This window comes from Zeus faber (genome assembly GCF_960531495.2).
Source record: "Zeus faber genome assembly, chromosome: 2".
Classification (NCBI taxonomy): Eukaryota; Metazoa; Chordata; class Actinopteri; order Zeiformes; family Zeidae; genus Zeus; species Zeus faber.
In genome coordinates, this window is record NC_137189.1 from 9,221,170 (window position 1) to 9,236,991 (window position 15,822).

At 44.5% G+C, this 15,822-nt stretch overlaps 1 protein-coding gene across 1 annotated transcript in view; it reads right to left on the minus strand.

The window, feature by feature from the left end:
- Positions 1-13,728: 13,728 nt before the first annotated feature.
- The window catches only part of LOC307248194 (MAM domain-containing glycosylphosphatidylinositol anchor protein 2), a gene marked incomplete at both ends in the record, with an annotated part of 228,555 nt that continues 226,461 nt past the window's right edge, over positions 13,729-15,822 (minus strand). The window contains one exon of the mRNA XM_080024479.1: positions 13,729-13,817. Within this exon, the coding sequence (XP_079880605.1) occupies positions 13,729-13,817 (89 nt within the window). The remainder of the gene's footprint in view (positions 13,818-15,822) is intronic.

Here is a 15,822-nt window from a genome sequence, read left to right on the forward strand (position 1 = left end):
ACTGGTTTATAATCCCTGCTCACTTGGTTGGACCCTGCCGGCTAACCCTTGGATGACTTCCAAGTCTCCACACACACCATTGTCATTGCTCCGTCTTTCCCTCAGATGTCCCATTTTTTTTTCTTTTTTACCACAATCACTCAAGAATGAAAGCTGCTTACAAGGACCCCTGGGTGGACGGGGGCGGGCACCATCCACCCACCATTGGTGAATAAATAAGAAAGACATTGAAGCGGGGTTCCCTTGGATATACTAGTAGTGACCGAAACTTTCAGAGAACATTGAAGAACTACCGTGGGCTCTCATTGTCAGAGCGGCCAAAAAAGTACCACCGGCCTCCGTTTCAGTTTTGTTGCATGGCTATTACTATACGGTCGCTGGTCCTGTGGAAAGGAAGGAAGGCACGTAAGTAGGTAGGTATATTGGTAGAAAGATGGGTGGTAGCATCGTGGGTGAGTAGAAGGTAAGTAGACATGTAGGTAGTAAGGTAGATGGGCAGGTGGTTAAGTAGATCGGTAGGTAGATTGGTAGGTGTGGCAGAAGAGGAGGCATGGTTAAGCCACGGACTGCTGTTACCTGTTAACTATGCATTTTGTGCCTTGTGGCACATAAGGCCTTCACAGAGCTCTTCCACCTCTCATGATTGGCTGCTGCAGTCCTCGCCTCCGCCCATGATCTCCATCCTCCTTTCCCTCTCTCCTTCTCAACGGTACGCCTCCATGTGGTCATTGGTCTTCCTTTTCTTCTTTTCCCTTCTGGTGCCCAGGTCATTGCTATGTTGCAGTCGTTGTTGTGGTCCTGCTGTAGTATGTGTCCAATCATCTTCCATCTTTGCAGCTTCACTTCGTCACTGAGTGGCTTCATTTCAAGCTCTTTCTAGCAATTTTTCAGTACTGATGTGATCTTGCCAATGTATTCGGAGTATTCTTAGTAGGCATCTATTATGGAATACATCAACAGCCTTGTTATCTTCTTTGTTCATTTTCCAAGTTTCACTTCCGTATAGCAATACTGGTACCACTAGTGTCTTGTACAGTTTTAGCTTTGTTCTTCTTGTGATGCTGTTGGAGCTCCAGGTTTTCCTAAGTCTGATGAATGCACCTCTCGCTTTTGACAGTCTATTCTTCAGGTCCTTCATACTGCCTCCTTTACAAACTGTGGCTCCCAAGTAGGTGAACTGGTCTACCTCTTCGATATCTTGTCCATTTATTTGGAGTTTTTCCTGGTTTCTTGCGTTAATCCTCATTGTTTTGTTTTTTTTTGAGTATTGATCCTGAGTCCTTCTCGCCTGGCTTCTTCGTCCATTTGTGTTGTTTTACTCTGTATATGCGATTTTGTGGAGGAGAGTAATGCTACGTCATCTGCAAAGTCCAGGTCGTCGAGTTTTGATGTTAGGTTCCAGCGAATTCCATTCTCTCCCTCTTTAACTGTTCTTCGTATTATCCAATCCATTACAATCAAGAACAAGAATCCGGACATGTTGCATCCTTGTTTGACGCCGTTTTTTATGTCGAACCACTCGCATATTTCTCCTTGGTCTTCTACTGCACACTGGAAGTCTTCATAAAACATTTGAACCATTCTCACAATCTTTTCTGGGATTCCGTATTTCTTCATTATCATCCACAGGCTTTGGTGATGTACGGAGTCAAAAGCCCTTTCGAAGTCTACGAAGTTCATGAATAGTGTTGCTTGACACTCATTAACCTGTTCAATGATGTTTCGCAGTATGAAGACTTGCTCTGTTGTTCCCCTACCTGTCCTGTAACCTGCTTGCTCCTTTCTCAGCCTGCAGTCGATTCCCTTTCTTATGCGATCCACAATGATCCTTCCAAGTACCTTTCCCACTAAGGACAGTAGGGTTATGCCTCTCGTGTTCTTGCATTCTTTAAGATTTCCTTTCTTTGCTTGTTCGATGATAAGCCCTTTCTTCCAGTTTGTTGGGATCTTCTCATGTTTCCATATTTTTCCCAACAGTTGATGTACTTTCTTTGCTGAGAACTCTATATCCGCTTTTAATAATTCCGCTGTGATGTTGTCGATTCCTGGTGCTTTTCCATTCTGTAGCCTTTTTATTGCTTCACCTAGTGTTGGTTCGGTTGTTATGTTTTTTTCAATTCTTCAATTCTGTGAATTCTTCTGAATTCACATTCGTCCTCTTGGGTTATTGGGTTTGCTGGTTCTGCTCTATTCAAGACTTCCCTGAAGTGTTCTGTCTATCTCGACTTTATTGCATCTCTTCCGCTGATGAGGTTGCCATCTTTGTCCAGTACTGCTGTGCTCTGTCTGGGTCTTTTGTTGCACAGTATCTTTGTGAGTCCTTATAGTGTCTTCATATGTTGTTTTCTTGCAGCACTTTCGGCTTCACTTGCGATGTTCTCCATCCATTTCCTTTTGTCTGTTTTTATACTTCTCTTCACCTCTTTGTTCTTATCCGCGTACTTCTCTTTTAGCTGTTTTTTGATTCTTTCAGAACGTGTGCCCGGGATCTTCTTGTTTATGCCATCTCTTTGTTCTATGAGGCTCCACGATTCTTCACTAATCCATGGCTTCCTCCTTTTCTGTGGTCTGCCCAAGACTGCCTCAGCCACTTCCGTGTAAGCCTTCTCCATTACTTGGAAGTCACGCTCCACTTCTTCATCTTCCACTCCTCCCTGCTCTTCCTCCTCCAGGACTTCGTACCTGTTCCTCAGACTGATGACAAACGTCTTCAAGATGTTTTCCTTCCTCAACTTTGCTGTGTCATACTTGACTCTGCAGCTTTTCTTCTCTTTAGGTTTTCTCTTCAGTCTTAGCCTAATTGTAGTGCATACCAGGTAGTGGTCACTTCCAATGTCTGCAGACCTGTATGCTCTTGTATCTTCTACCGAATTCCTGAAACGCTTATTGACAAGGGTATGATCTATCTGATTCTTGGTCTTTCCATCCGGAGATACCCACGTTGCTTTGTGTATGTCTTTATCTAGGAACAGAGTTCCTGTTATGACCAGCTCGTTCACGTCACACATTTCCCACAGCTTTTCTCCATTGTTGTTCCACCTTCCGAGTCCATGCTTGCCCATGACCCTTTCGTAATCTTGGTGCTCATTTCCCACTTTAGCATTCATGTTGCCTGTCACAATCAGCATGTTGTGTTTGTTCCTATTGTCGAGTACGTCTTGCAATCTCATGTAGAATTTGTCCTTTACTTGTTCATCTGCATCTTCTGTTGGCGCGTAGATGTGTACACACGTCAGCTTGATGTGTTGGGAATGGTACCTGGCTTGCATGATTCTTTCGTTGACTGGTGTCCAATCAATCAGGGCTCTTGCTGCTGTTTTTGACGTCAGTATGCCTACGCCTTGCCTGTGATTGTCATTGTCTATTCCTGAGTAGATGATGGTTTCTCCTTCTGCCAGTTCCATTTTTCCTTGTCCTGTCCAGTGTGTCTCGCTGATGCCCATGATGTCGATTCCTCTGGTTGCCATTTCTCTTGCTGCTAGTGTTATATTTCCGCTTGTGTAGAGTGTTCTTACATTCCAGTTTCCAATCTTCATGGTATTCTTCGGGTGCAGCAGTAGCTTTTTCGGCCCAAGGGCGTCCTGTTTGTCTTCTTGGCTTTGGCCCCTGCGCGTCATGGTGTCTCTCTTGTTGTGAGGACTGGCTACAGCGTTCCCCAGTGGTGGTGGTTTTGCTCTGCTTGTGGTTTCTGTAATGGTGTTCTTTTTCCGGGAGCGGGTTATTGGCCCTCAGCCCAACCCCCAACCTGGAGGGCCAGGGATATGTTTACACATGCCTTGTGCTAGGAGAGTGGTCTTCCCAGACTTGAGCAGTCTCTCCTACCGCTCGCAGTGACTGCTAACTGGGTTGCTACTTGCCGTTGACCACACACATTGGTTCTTCCGCCAACCAGCTCGGGAACCTCACCGTTGGTCTTAAGGATTCTTCCGCTGAGGTTCCCATCCGACGCCCTGCTGCCGACGTCTTCACCTTAACTCGGTTGGCCTACCGTTTTTTTCAGGTTTTTCAGGTGTGGGGCCAGGTCCAACCTGGCCCCACACCGCCTGCAGGGGCCTGGCGTCCAGAGGTGCCACAACTGCACCACCGCCTGTGGTGCGGACGCAGCAGACCCCCGTTTGGGGCTCCGCATGATTCACGTGTGATTCAGCGGAACCCCAGCCCCTCTCGATGGCCTATAGGGGAATGGCTGGGGCTCTGCTGGGCTCACCGGTGCCCAGGATGCCCCTTTTCTTTCCCGCACGGTTCCCCTCCTGCCGCCCCTCCGGCCCGGGGCAGGGTGGATGCCTACCAGCTGGGTCATGTGGTGGGACTGCCCCATGATGGAGAGTGGACAGGTGGTTCGGGTCGCTGGTCGGGAAGGGACCTACAACATACAAGTAAGAGTACAAAGGGGTAGACATCAGGCTTTGCTGTTCTCAGACGATGGTCCAGCAGCGCCTGGTTGGACTCGGGGCTTTGGTGGAGGTGTCACATGTGGAGATTCAATGTGTGCATGGGGATATTTACACTTATCAGATGGTGCGGCTTGAAATTAGTTTCCCTCATAAGGGGAAAAGGCAGAAGGTGAAGGCTGCGGTTAACTCCGGCCTGTCACACTCCCTGATTTTGGGTACGGATTGAGCAGGGTTTGTTCTTTCATGAGTGAGGTTGGGGAGTGCACTTATGGTTCAGGAGGGAAATGTGAGGGTCGTTAGTGGTTGCTACGGGGTCGGGAGCAGAGGAGTCCCCGCTGGGGTCTTCCCCGGTTCCAGTGGTCTCCTCGACAGATGATTTTCCGCTAAAACACTTGCGGGACAATACCCTATGCATGACCTTTGAGGGGGTAGTTAAAATCTATGGTGAATTGGCGCACCCAGACACCGCACTCACTCACCCGTATTTCTCCGTGATTAGGGACAGGTTATATTGAGTGAGCTGTGACAGTCAGGAGAGGAAGTGTCCCAGTTATTGGTTCTGACAAGTCGCTGGGAAATGATTTTCCAGGCAGCTCACCATAACCCAATGGCCGGTCACCTCGGACATGATAAAACAATGCAGTGGTTAATAGCCCGCTTCTATCGGCCGGGCATTTGGGCAGATGTGCATAATGGTGCGCCGCTTGTCCCTAGTGCCAATCAATCCTTGAGGCCCCTCCCCCTAGTTGCGGTGCCTTTCGAAAGACTTGCTATGGACCTCATCGGGTATCATTTTGTGTTAGTCCTAGTGGATTATGAAACCCCAAGGCGGTGCCATTGCACAGTATTAAGGTCAAAAGTGTGGGGCACACACTGTTTCAGGTCATCTCCTGACTCGGGATTCTAAAGGAAATACTGACCGATCAGGGTACTTCCTTTATGTCACGTACACTTTATGAGCTATTGGGTGTCCGCTCAATTCAGACCAGCGTGTACCATCCCCAGACCGACAGCCTGGTGGAGCGATTCAATAAGACACTGAAAAACATAGCCGTAATTGGGATAATTGGACGGACCCTGTTTTTTGCAGTGCTGGAGGTGCCTCAGGCCTCCATGACATTTTCTCCTTTTGAACTCCTTCTCGGCAGGAGACCCTGCAGGGTCCTGGACCAAATTAAGGAAAACTGGGAGGGAGGGTCTATCACCAGTAATACCGAAGTTCAGTATGTTATGGACCTGCCAGCAAAGCCACAGGCCCTTGAAAGCTTGTCACGGGAGAATTTGCTCCCAGCCCAGGAACGTTGTATGACAGAGGGGCTCGACTCTGGAAATTTGTACCAGGAGACAAGGTGTTAGTGTTGCTCATTACGTGAAGCTCTAAATTACTTGCAAAGTGGAAAGGGCCCTCTGTGGTCACACAGCGGGTTGGGGAAGTTGATTATGAGGTCAAGCAGTCGGACAGGGTCAGGGCAACTCAGATTTATCACTTTAACCTCCTCAAGGAGTGGAAGGAGTGGGGTCTGTGTCTCTGTCCACTGTGGTGATCAAGGGGGATCAGTTGGACCCTTTCTAGTAATCATCTCTCACCAGGCCAGAGTGCGGACCTGGCGCCGTTACAGCAATGCTTCTCTGTCGTCCTTTCCCCCTGCCAGGCCGAAGGTCCCTCATACAGTACACAACCACGTGGCGATGACCCCGGGGGGGAAAAGGGGGATTGTACCAATTTGTTTCCCCTTCGTTTGGGTAGTTCAGGGCCCCAGCCACCTTTCGGAGACTCATGGACTGGGTCCTACATCAGCACACAGCATATGCCGCTACCTACTTGGACGAAGTCATCATCTGCAGTGACAGTTGGGGGAGGCACATGAAGCACGGCGGGGCAGTGCTTTGGTCCCTGAGGCATCAGGGCTCACCGCCAACCCGAAGAAGTGTGCAGGTGGATGGAGAGAGGTTCGGTATCTGGGGTACCACTTGGGTGGAGGACTCGTTTGACCCCAGGTAGATTAAACTGCTGCGTCATCAACAATTGAACTTATGTCCTGCTCAGCATTTTATTAGGACTATTTACTGAATTATGGAACGGAGTCACAATTATTCTCCCTCATTACAAGATTCTCTTAAAAGAAACTGCACATAAATACCAATGAATACCTTTTATTTGTAAACTGAACTTTACAATGACCCTGTTAATTTACAATAAAACCACTAAACCTGATTGAGCTTTTTGCGTTTTCTATTTTGTCTCTGCTTTAAGAAATAATTGGTAGACTTGGAACTTCACATCTGACTTGTGCTGTGGATCAATTTTGTCTAACATATAAGAAATAAAAGAACAAAACATTGATCGCCATTGTTTCCACTGCATTTCCAGGAAACGCTCAGAGGTATGAGCACCGCTATGTCCTCACGCACCATGACACCGCCCCCTGGTGATGTCATTTGTGTCACACGCTCGCTGATACCCTCGCGCTTGGGCAAGTATAAACCTAGCTTAAGTCGGGCGGTGGGGGTATGTGGCAGACCAGGGGGCGTGGTTAAGCCACGGTCTGCAGGTGACAGCACTGTTTTACTCCTGCGGCAGCGGTCGACCCAATCAATTGGCAATCGATCATCAGTTGGCGCTAAGTGGCCGACCCAGCTTAGAGAGTTTTCATATGTGTTGCAGTGAGGGATCGCATGGTGCAGGAGCTGAGATCCTGCGGACCAGATTGTGTTTATTTAAGTATTATTTTATTGTTTATAGACTGCCTGAATCTATCATTGTATCCTCCCAGTGGAGGCCTGCTGGGAACAAACCTTTCACTTGTTCTTGAAATAACTCTGTTTTTGTGTTACACTAGCCTAGAGTATCCATCCATTATGCTTATAAGTGGTGGTATCAAGGGCCAGTGTGGTTGTATGTGCGTTGATGGAGCGAGGATTGTGGAGTATCTGCGGCCTGGTGGTGGTGGGATGGTCTGGGCAAAAAAGTCCATGGTCATTTTTTAGTCCCAGTCCCTCCCTGGTAGGTAGGTAGCTGTGGCAGATCAGGCAGCGTGGTTAAGTCATGGTCTGAAAGTGACAACGCAGGCTTGGTCCTGTGTCACTGCAGCTGCACTGGGTTTGCCCCATTATTCTCATTGGTGCTGAATGACCTACCTACCCATCTACCTACAGGTAGATGGGTAGGTAGGTAGATATGTAAGTAGATGGGTTGATAAGTAGGCAGGTAAGTAGGAAGCTGGGTAGGTAGGTAGGTAGATGGGTAGGCAGCTAGGTAGATGAGTTGGTTGGTAGGTAGGTGGATGGGTAGATGGGTAGGTAGGTAGGTAGGCAGGTAGATGGGTAGGAAAGTAGGTAGGTAGGTAGATGGGTTGGTAGGTAGGTAGGTAGGTAGGTATGTAGGTAGGTAGGTAGGTACATGGGTTGGTAGTAAGTAGGTAGGTGGGGGGGTAGATGGGTTGGTATGTAGGTAGTATTAATAAAGCTGTACCTGATTTTAGCAAAGGAGATATCTATATTGCAAGGTTGGTTGGTAGGTATGTTGGGCAGTAGGTGGGTAGGTAGGTGTGTGGGTGGCTAGTTGGGTAGGTAGGTAGGAAGGTAGGTATGTAGGTACGTAGGTAGATGTGTAGGTAGGTAGATTGGTTGCTATGTAGGTCGATGGGTATGTAGTTATGTAGGTAGGTAGGTAGATTAGTGGGTAGGTATGTAGGTTGGTAGGTAGATGGGTTGGTAGGTAGGTAGGTGGTCAGATGTGTTTGGGTTGTAGGTAGGTAGGTAGGTAGATGGGTAGGTTGGTAGGTAGGTAGATGGGTAGGTAAGTAGATGGGTTGGTATGTAGGTCGATGGGTTGGTAGGCAGATGGGTAGGTAGGTATGTAGCTAGGTAGGTAGATTGGTTGGTAGGTAGTTAGGTGGGTAGAAGGGTTGGTAGGTAGGCAGGTAGATAGATAGGTAGGTAGGTAGGTAGGTATGTAGGCTGGTAGAAGGGTAGATAGGTAGGTAGATGGGTTGGTATGTTGGTAGATGGGTATGTATGTAGGTAGGTAGATGGGTTGGTAGGTAGATGGGTGTGTAGGTATGTAGGTTGGTAGATAGGTAGGTGAGTAGAAGGATAGGTAGGTAGGTAGGTAGGTGTGTAGGCTGGTAGAGAGCTGGGTAGATTGGTAGGTGGCAAGGTAGATAGGTAGGTAGGTAGTTAGATGGGTAGGTAGGTAGGTGGGTAGCAGGGTGGTTAGCTAGGTTGGTAGGTCAGTAGGTTAGTAGGTTGGTAGACAGTTCGGTAGATTACGCCCAAACTGCACCAGGTACTTTGGGCCGAGCGTGTTTATTTACCTGCTCCCAGACGTGTTGATGTTGTTGTAGAGAGATAGTGAAAACAGTGAAATATAAATAAACAACAGCCATTTAACACACCATTTGATAATACGTTTTATCTCAAAAATACTGCCAATGCTTTAATTAGTTATTCTGTGAAAATAAAAAGATTTCTGATTATTACTTGTTTAAAATTACATAACAACATGTTGATCTTGTTTAGACGGTCATAAAATATGTCCTATCATCTCCAACTCGGACACTTTAAGTTAAACAAGGTCTTGCAGTTATTGAAATTGGTCGGTGGGAGATGTTTGTACTGTGTTGCATTACTTCTACGTACTATTACATGTGTTAGTTCTTTGGATTTAAAATGGGTCTCGATCATTGAGAAAATCCGACAGCAGCTCTTGGTCTCTGGTACAGTGTAGACTCATATAAAGCACATTTAAAATTATTGCACTCTTTACAAAAACATTTCTATGTAGTTTTATCTTGTGTTTGGAAAAAATTTGACCTCTCACGTAAAAGTAGAGAAATCCCGCACGGCTGACGTGGGCGGTGGAGTTGCAACAACGGATTGACATGGATTGAATAGGAGCCTTGTTTCGTTCTACCGTTAGGAGAGACTCAACAGGGGCACTGATACTTCAACTGGATTGCTTGACCAACGTGTATCATGAAAAATAAATAACTTGAATGGGCTTGTATTCAGTTACATTTCAAATATCATTGCTTTTCAGACGTACAATTAACTGCTCAGCAGGCCTGCATCGAGCAACACTCTATTCCAGTACATTGGAAAATCTTAACGCACACTTTTTTTCGACACAGTCCATAAAATATTCATTTTCTTTATTTTATCATTAGTTGCAGGTATGGCACAAAAAAATGTGTGATAAATTTCTGAAAGAAATTACAGTGAAAAAAGAAGCCTGATCATATATAAATATAGAGCACAAAACAGAGAAGAGTGACAGGTCATCATACAGGGTGTTTGGCACACAACGAGATAAATAACATTGTTGTGACAACAATATTTGGCGGACAACTAACATTTTGGGGATTCTTACACCGACGACACTTCCTGGTGTCAGGCGGAAGAAGGCGACGGTGGCAAAATAAAAAATCTGTTAAGTCTGGTCAATAATTGGGAAAAGAGAAAAAGTCTTTGAGTTATGCAACCACCGAAGACGGAATCTACCAAGAGGCGATTAATCCTTTTGGTATCGTCGTCCCTTGAGGCGGCTATGGCGTAAAAAGGCAAAACTCTGCTTCTTTTCTTCGAGACATGATTGAGAGGGCACCGTCTACTTTGAGTCCTTGTTGCTAAATCCTTACTTAATCAGGGTAGACACTTTGAATCAGAATTTTGGAGCCTGTGGTTATGACATGGCTTTTGTCTGCGACTTGTAGGTAGATGGGTAGTCCTAGTCCTGACTGACCATGATTCTTTTCAGCTCTTAGCAAAAGATTTGGAGTGATAGTTACTGTGGCGCCACCAGCTGCATGATACGCTTTGACGGCAAGTGAAACTTCAACAGGGTTATTTTTTGGAGGGGTGGGTATAAAGTAGCGTGAGGAAATGGCACAACGTGACAAAGCCCTTGTAGGATGAATAACACTTCTAGAGGAAACTCAAATCCAGAATTGGCATCAGGGTGGTAACTACACAGGGCGCTTTGGCACGTCTCCCTTACCCGACTGTCTGGGTCCAGCTGTTGGAAATAGTGTCTTTCCCACGTTTACGGATAAAGCATTGGGTAAAATTCAATCAAAAATGTTGTATCTACAAACATAAAAAAAAAAAGCCTCCAGAACAAAGAGACGCTCTACATTGACCCCGCCCACACCCAACATCGACTTTACATTCATTATGATCTGGGCAATGTGGAAATGAACACATAACTTCTACTGAACGAGCAATGGGCAGGGGATATATTATGTAAATAGAGCGTTGGATATATATATATATATATATATATATATATATATAGAGAGAGAGAGAGAGAGATTTTTTTTTGTTTGTTTTTCTGATGAAAGTGTGTGAAATGTGTGAAAGCTGAGGATGCCCTGAATGCCCATCATTCTGCTCTGTTTTGCTGGGTTTGTTTTATCTTCTTTACATGTATCCGTTTCGTATGACACCTATAGTACAGCTTTTTATGCTTCTTGACACATGTATAAGACCCGCTCGGATCAAACCCAGGCTCACACTTGGAAGGCTACATTCGTTTGAAAACAACAAAAAAACGGACCAATTATTTTACCCGGTCTCCGCTTAACCTCACTCACCGGATATACTGTATATATATATATATATATATATATATATATATATATATATATATATATAATTTAGCAGTTTCGTAAAAAAAAAACAACATTATTATTTTGACCAAATCGCTGTTGTAAAGCGAGGATAGATGTAACAATGGGGGATTTAAATTAAAGTCAATAAGCCTGACTTTGTGGGAGTAGGTCACATATATGTGCATCTATACTGCCTTTGTATATGTCCAGACCTTTATACTGTATGTTGTGCTTCCTGTACTCCAACATAAAATATTTATTATAAACCTTTGAATAGAGCCTCTTTTTTTTTTTTTTCATTTTCTTTTTCCTAACATTTACAAGTTATACAATTACCAAATAAGTTGACTTCTTATGCTTCCGTCGGTTTTTGATACTTCAGCAATGCAAGGGAGACAACGAGAAGAGAAAACGAAGTTCAGTCATTTTTTTTTCTTTTAAACAGAAAAAAAAATTAAAAATTAAAAATCAAAATCAAAAAAAAATTAAACAAGACACAATTTCATAACCATAACAATGTACGGGATTTTTCCTCATGTTCTCTCTGTCCATAGTATTTATTTTTTTTTGTTTGTTTTTTGTTTTTTTGTTTTTTTTACAATACATTTTAAAAACCCAGCTGGTTAAGGTTATGGTCTCAGGTACTGTGGATCTCTTCCACAGACAGTTTTTCACAGTTTGTGTAAAAGCGGGAGAAACATTCTCGCTAGAGTAATAAAATATCTGGACTATTATTATGATCATTATTATCTTTTTATGCTCATATTGTTCCATAAAAACGGTGGAGGAGGAGGAGGAAAAAGAGGGATTGGAGGAGGACGGATCGAGAAGGAGGGGACGTGTCACTTCAACGAGAGTCCCCAAAAGGTCCCGCTCTCCTCTCCCCCCTGTACAGCACAATGTTCCTGTGAAGAGATTGTTCTTTCTTTTCTTTTTTCTTTTCTCTTGTTCACACAAAAAAGAAAATTGTCCGCCCACCAGGGAGGAGAGTCATCGGAGGGGAGGGCGGGGTGGGGATCGATGGGCGAAAAACGTATGATCGCCAACCGTCCAAAGAGGGAAGAAAGTTCCAGGCTCCCGCTCTCTCTCTTTTTAATGGCCGCCGTCGTTCTTCTTCTTCTTCCCAAATTTGTTGACCAACACACACACACACACACACACACACACACACACACACACACCGAAAACTCCCCTCCGTACCTCCATCTCCGGCCCTGCAGCGACGCCTTCCCGTCAGCACTTGTGGGGCGAAAACAAAGAGTAGAAAATAGCCCATCGGTGACGGAGGTGTATGTGTGTGTGTGTGTGCGTGTGTTCTGATGTAAGGTTAACACCCGTCAGGCGCACGTTATTGACGTTCATTTTTTTTCTCGTGTGTGTGTGTGTGTGTGTGTGTGTGTGTGTGTGTGTTATCTGAAGGCACTTTTTTTTTGTTTCATGGCAGAAACTGAAGTGGCTTCTTGTTTCCACATCCAAGTCCCGGAATCCTGAAGTCAGGACTCTCAATGGCATCACATCACATCTCTGCGACAGACCTTTTCGCGTCCATCCATCCATCCCTCCATCTATCTGTCCATCCCCCATCTATCTTTCCATCCACGTCCCAGCCCTCCAACTATCCATCCATCCATCCATCTGTACTCTCCATCAATGATACATTCTCCCATCCATCCCTCCATCCATCTCCCATCCGTCCATCCTCTTTTCCCTCCACCTATCCATCAATCTATTCCCCATCCTTCCCTCCATACCCCTTCTATCCAACCCCCATCCCTCCCTCCGGTCATCTCTCTCTCTCTCTCTCCCCCTCCCCCTTCCCTCCATTTCTTTTGGTGTAATTGTCGTCCACTAACACCCACACATATTTCCTCCTCACAGATCTGCATTTTATTTTATTATAATAATTTTTTCATAAACCTTCAGTTCGGCCACTTGAGCCTCGTGAGCACAGTGTATTAGAAAGAGAACGTAGACGGGGGACGGGGGGACGGGGGGACGGGGGGACAGGTTGTGGTTGTTGTTTACCTCCAGTAACAGCACCAAGCGGATAAATAAATGCCGAGGAGGTGTGACGCCACGAGAGTGGAAAGGAACAAAAAAACAACAAAATAAAAAACAAAAAGTCGTACGCAGAGAGTAAATAAAGATGAAAGGTTCCGCAGAAGAAAGGTTCAAATTCCAGGGAATTCCAGAAAAGACATCCGCCGCCCCCCCCAACCCCCACCCTCCCACACACGCTTTTCCGAGAAGAAAATCCTCATGACTCGCAAAAATTGTTCTTGTGCTTTACAAATGGTTTCCCATTTGTAAACGATTTCACGTTTTTTTTTTATTTTTTTTATTAAACCAAAGTCCAGTCCATCTTTGTTAGTCTCCTCGCCGCTCTGTGCTTTTTCAAGGACGCTCTCACATCGCCCCGATCATCGCATCGACAAGAAAAACAAGCCTCTCCCCTTTTTTTACGAAAACATTTTTTGCAAAATCTTCGTTATTACTTGTTGTGTAACTGTTTTTTGTGTCCAATATATTTTTCTCTGTTTTATTGATTTGTCCGTGCCCGTGCCCCGCCCCGCCCCGCCCCGTCCCGCCCCGTCCCGCCCTGCTTTCCAGAATGCATGACTCTTTGGTGATCAGATGCAGAGGGTCCGAGCTCACAGACGTTGGGGTTGGGGTTCCACCGTTCAAGGATGCAGAGGATGGAGAAGTATGGAGATGGAGAGTTGTCACCTCTGACTTTCCAGAAGGGTGAGCGCCAAGGTGACGCACAGCAGCCATATATGGGAGGAGGCGGGCGTGGCCATGGATCTTAGATCTGAATAAGAGTCAGTAAGACACAAAGAAAGGGTCTGTTAGTAAATGCCAAAACAAAACAAAAACTCCTTAAGAATCAAAAACTGGATTTATCACAAAAATGTACTTTATTGGATAGAAAGAGGCTCAATGCGTCAGGAAAGTGTCACCTGCATAGAATGCTTTTTCCCGTCATACAAAGGTATTTCAAACCACAAAGAATACACACAAATGGACACACGAAACATCAACTTTATAGAATGACATTATATATAAATGACCCTCAGATGATAATTATCCATGGCGATCCTCCGTTAAAGGTAAAGGCCAAGGATGGCTCTTACACTATTTCAGAGGACTATTAAGGGAACTAAATTGACCAATTTGTTCGCGGACATTATCACAACAAACATAGAATGGGTACCAGGGGTAAATATCAATAAAATAATTTAATATTATAATATAAAAAAATATATATAATAATGAAAAAAATTATGAAATACATTAAATACAATTGAATATAACTTCAATATAATAATTCCAATATTATTGAAATGAACTCAATAATAAATTATGTTTAAAAATGAAAAAAAGCAATGTACTGATCCGATATTCAGTATCTGTATCGGGTCTGATACTGGCCAAAATGACTGGATTGGATATCGGAAATAATATACATTGTAATTCAATACCATCGTCTGATGAATTGCCCCCGGAAACGCTACGATCGAATGCGCTTGTATTGTACACACAGCTCATTCACGACGCCGTAAAGTAGCAGCAACATAGCGCGACGTAGCGCAAGGAGAAGTGATGCAGTAACCTGTAGCAGCAATCAAATCGACTGAGCGAGACATGTCTGCGGTGTGGAATTATATTAAGACGGGGTGCAAAATTAATTTCAACACGAAAAACATGATAAAGCACTCGCAGATTTTTATCTTGATTCACTGAATTGAGTTTTTGCAAAGTTGCACTTTAAAGTGATATTTTAAGGTGTGAAAGCTGCTTTCGACTGTTAATTGTCAATTGTGAAGCAGCATTATTGTACAAGTCATGTTGTGGGCTTTGTATCTCTTTCTTTAGGTGAATGGAGAACAGTTTGAGCGTGATTATTTTTTTAGGTGGCAAACATAAGCAAATGAACAGCATTGTAGTGGTTTGAGACAAAAAAATATCGGATCAGAATCAGCGGATACCTAAAGTCTTTGTAAAGTTCATTCAATGATTTGTTTCCTCATACATTATACCTGTACATGTTAGAAAGTAATTGCTGAAAACATGTGAAAAGACTGAACGATGTAGTACAGAATTGTGGTGCGTTCACACTCGGCATGGCCCCTCGCCCTAACACTATATAAACAACAGGTCGGAATCAGAGCATCAGTGGTGAAATAAGCTAAGCTAACAGCCCTACTACTACTGTTTGGGATGAACTGTAAACTCATGCAAAGACTTTGCACAAATCCTGTGGGTGCTTCTGGGTGCCTCTGTCTCGTTGGTTGGACTGCACAGGGTTTGGGTACGTTAGCATTAGCTGCATGCTAGCAGGCCGCGGAGCCCCGACCTGGCCTGTGGAGGACAGGGCATCGGAGAGCGAGGAGTCCTGCAGCCAGACAGCAGTGCTTTGATGGGAAGCAACTAGAGACACAGGACTGCGTTTAGCAGAACATTTAAACATAGAATTTACTCCAATGTAAAGGTTGATATATTATTACACGCTTAACGTGATTGGGCGTGGTTTGAGCATCTTTAGCGGAAACTCCCCCAGCGTCTCAGAGCGGAGGGAACTGCCTTTTTTTATCGTGATTTTGAAACCTAATTTTGTATACTTTTATATACTTTTATATACTTTTTTTTATCGTTCAAATTTGGCTGGGTGGTTAATGACTCATTTTTCTGTGGTGTGACAAACTCAGAACACATGTTTATTTTCACTTTACAGGTACTTTAAGGTTGTATCGTATCGGATCGGAAATGAAAAAGTGGTATCATAAAATACTTTTTTCTTTGACTTTTTAAAAAAT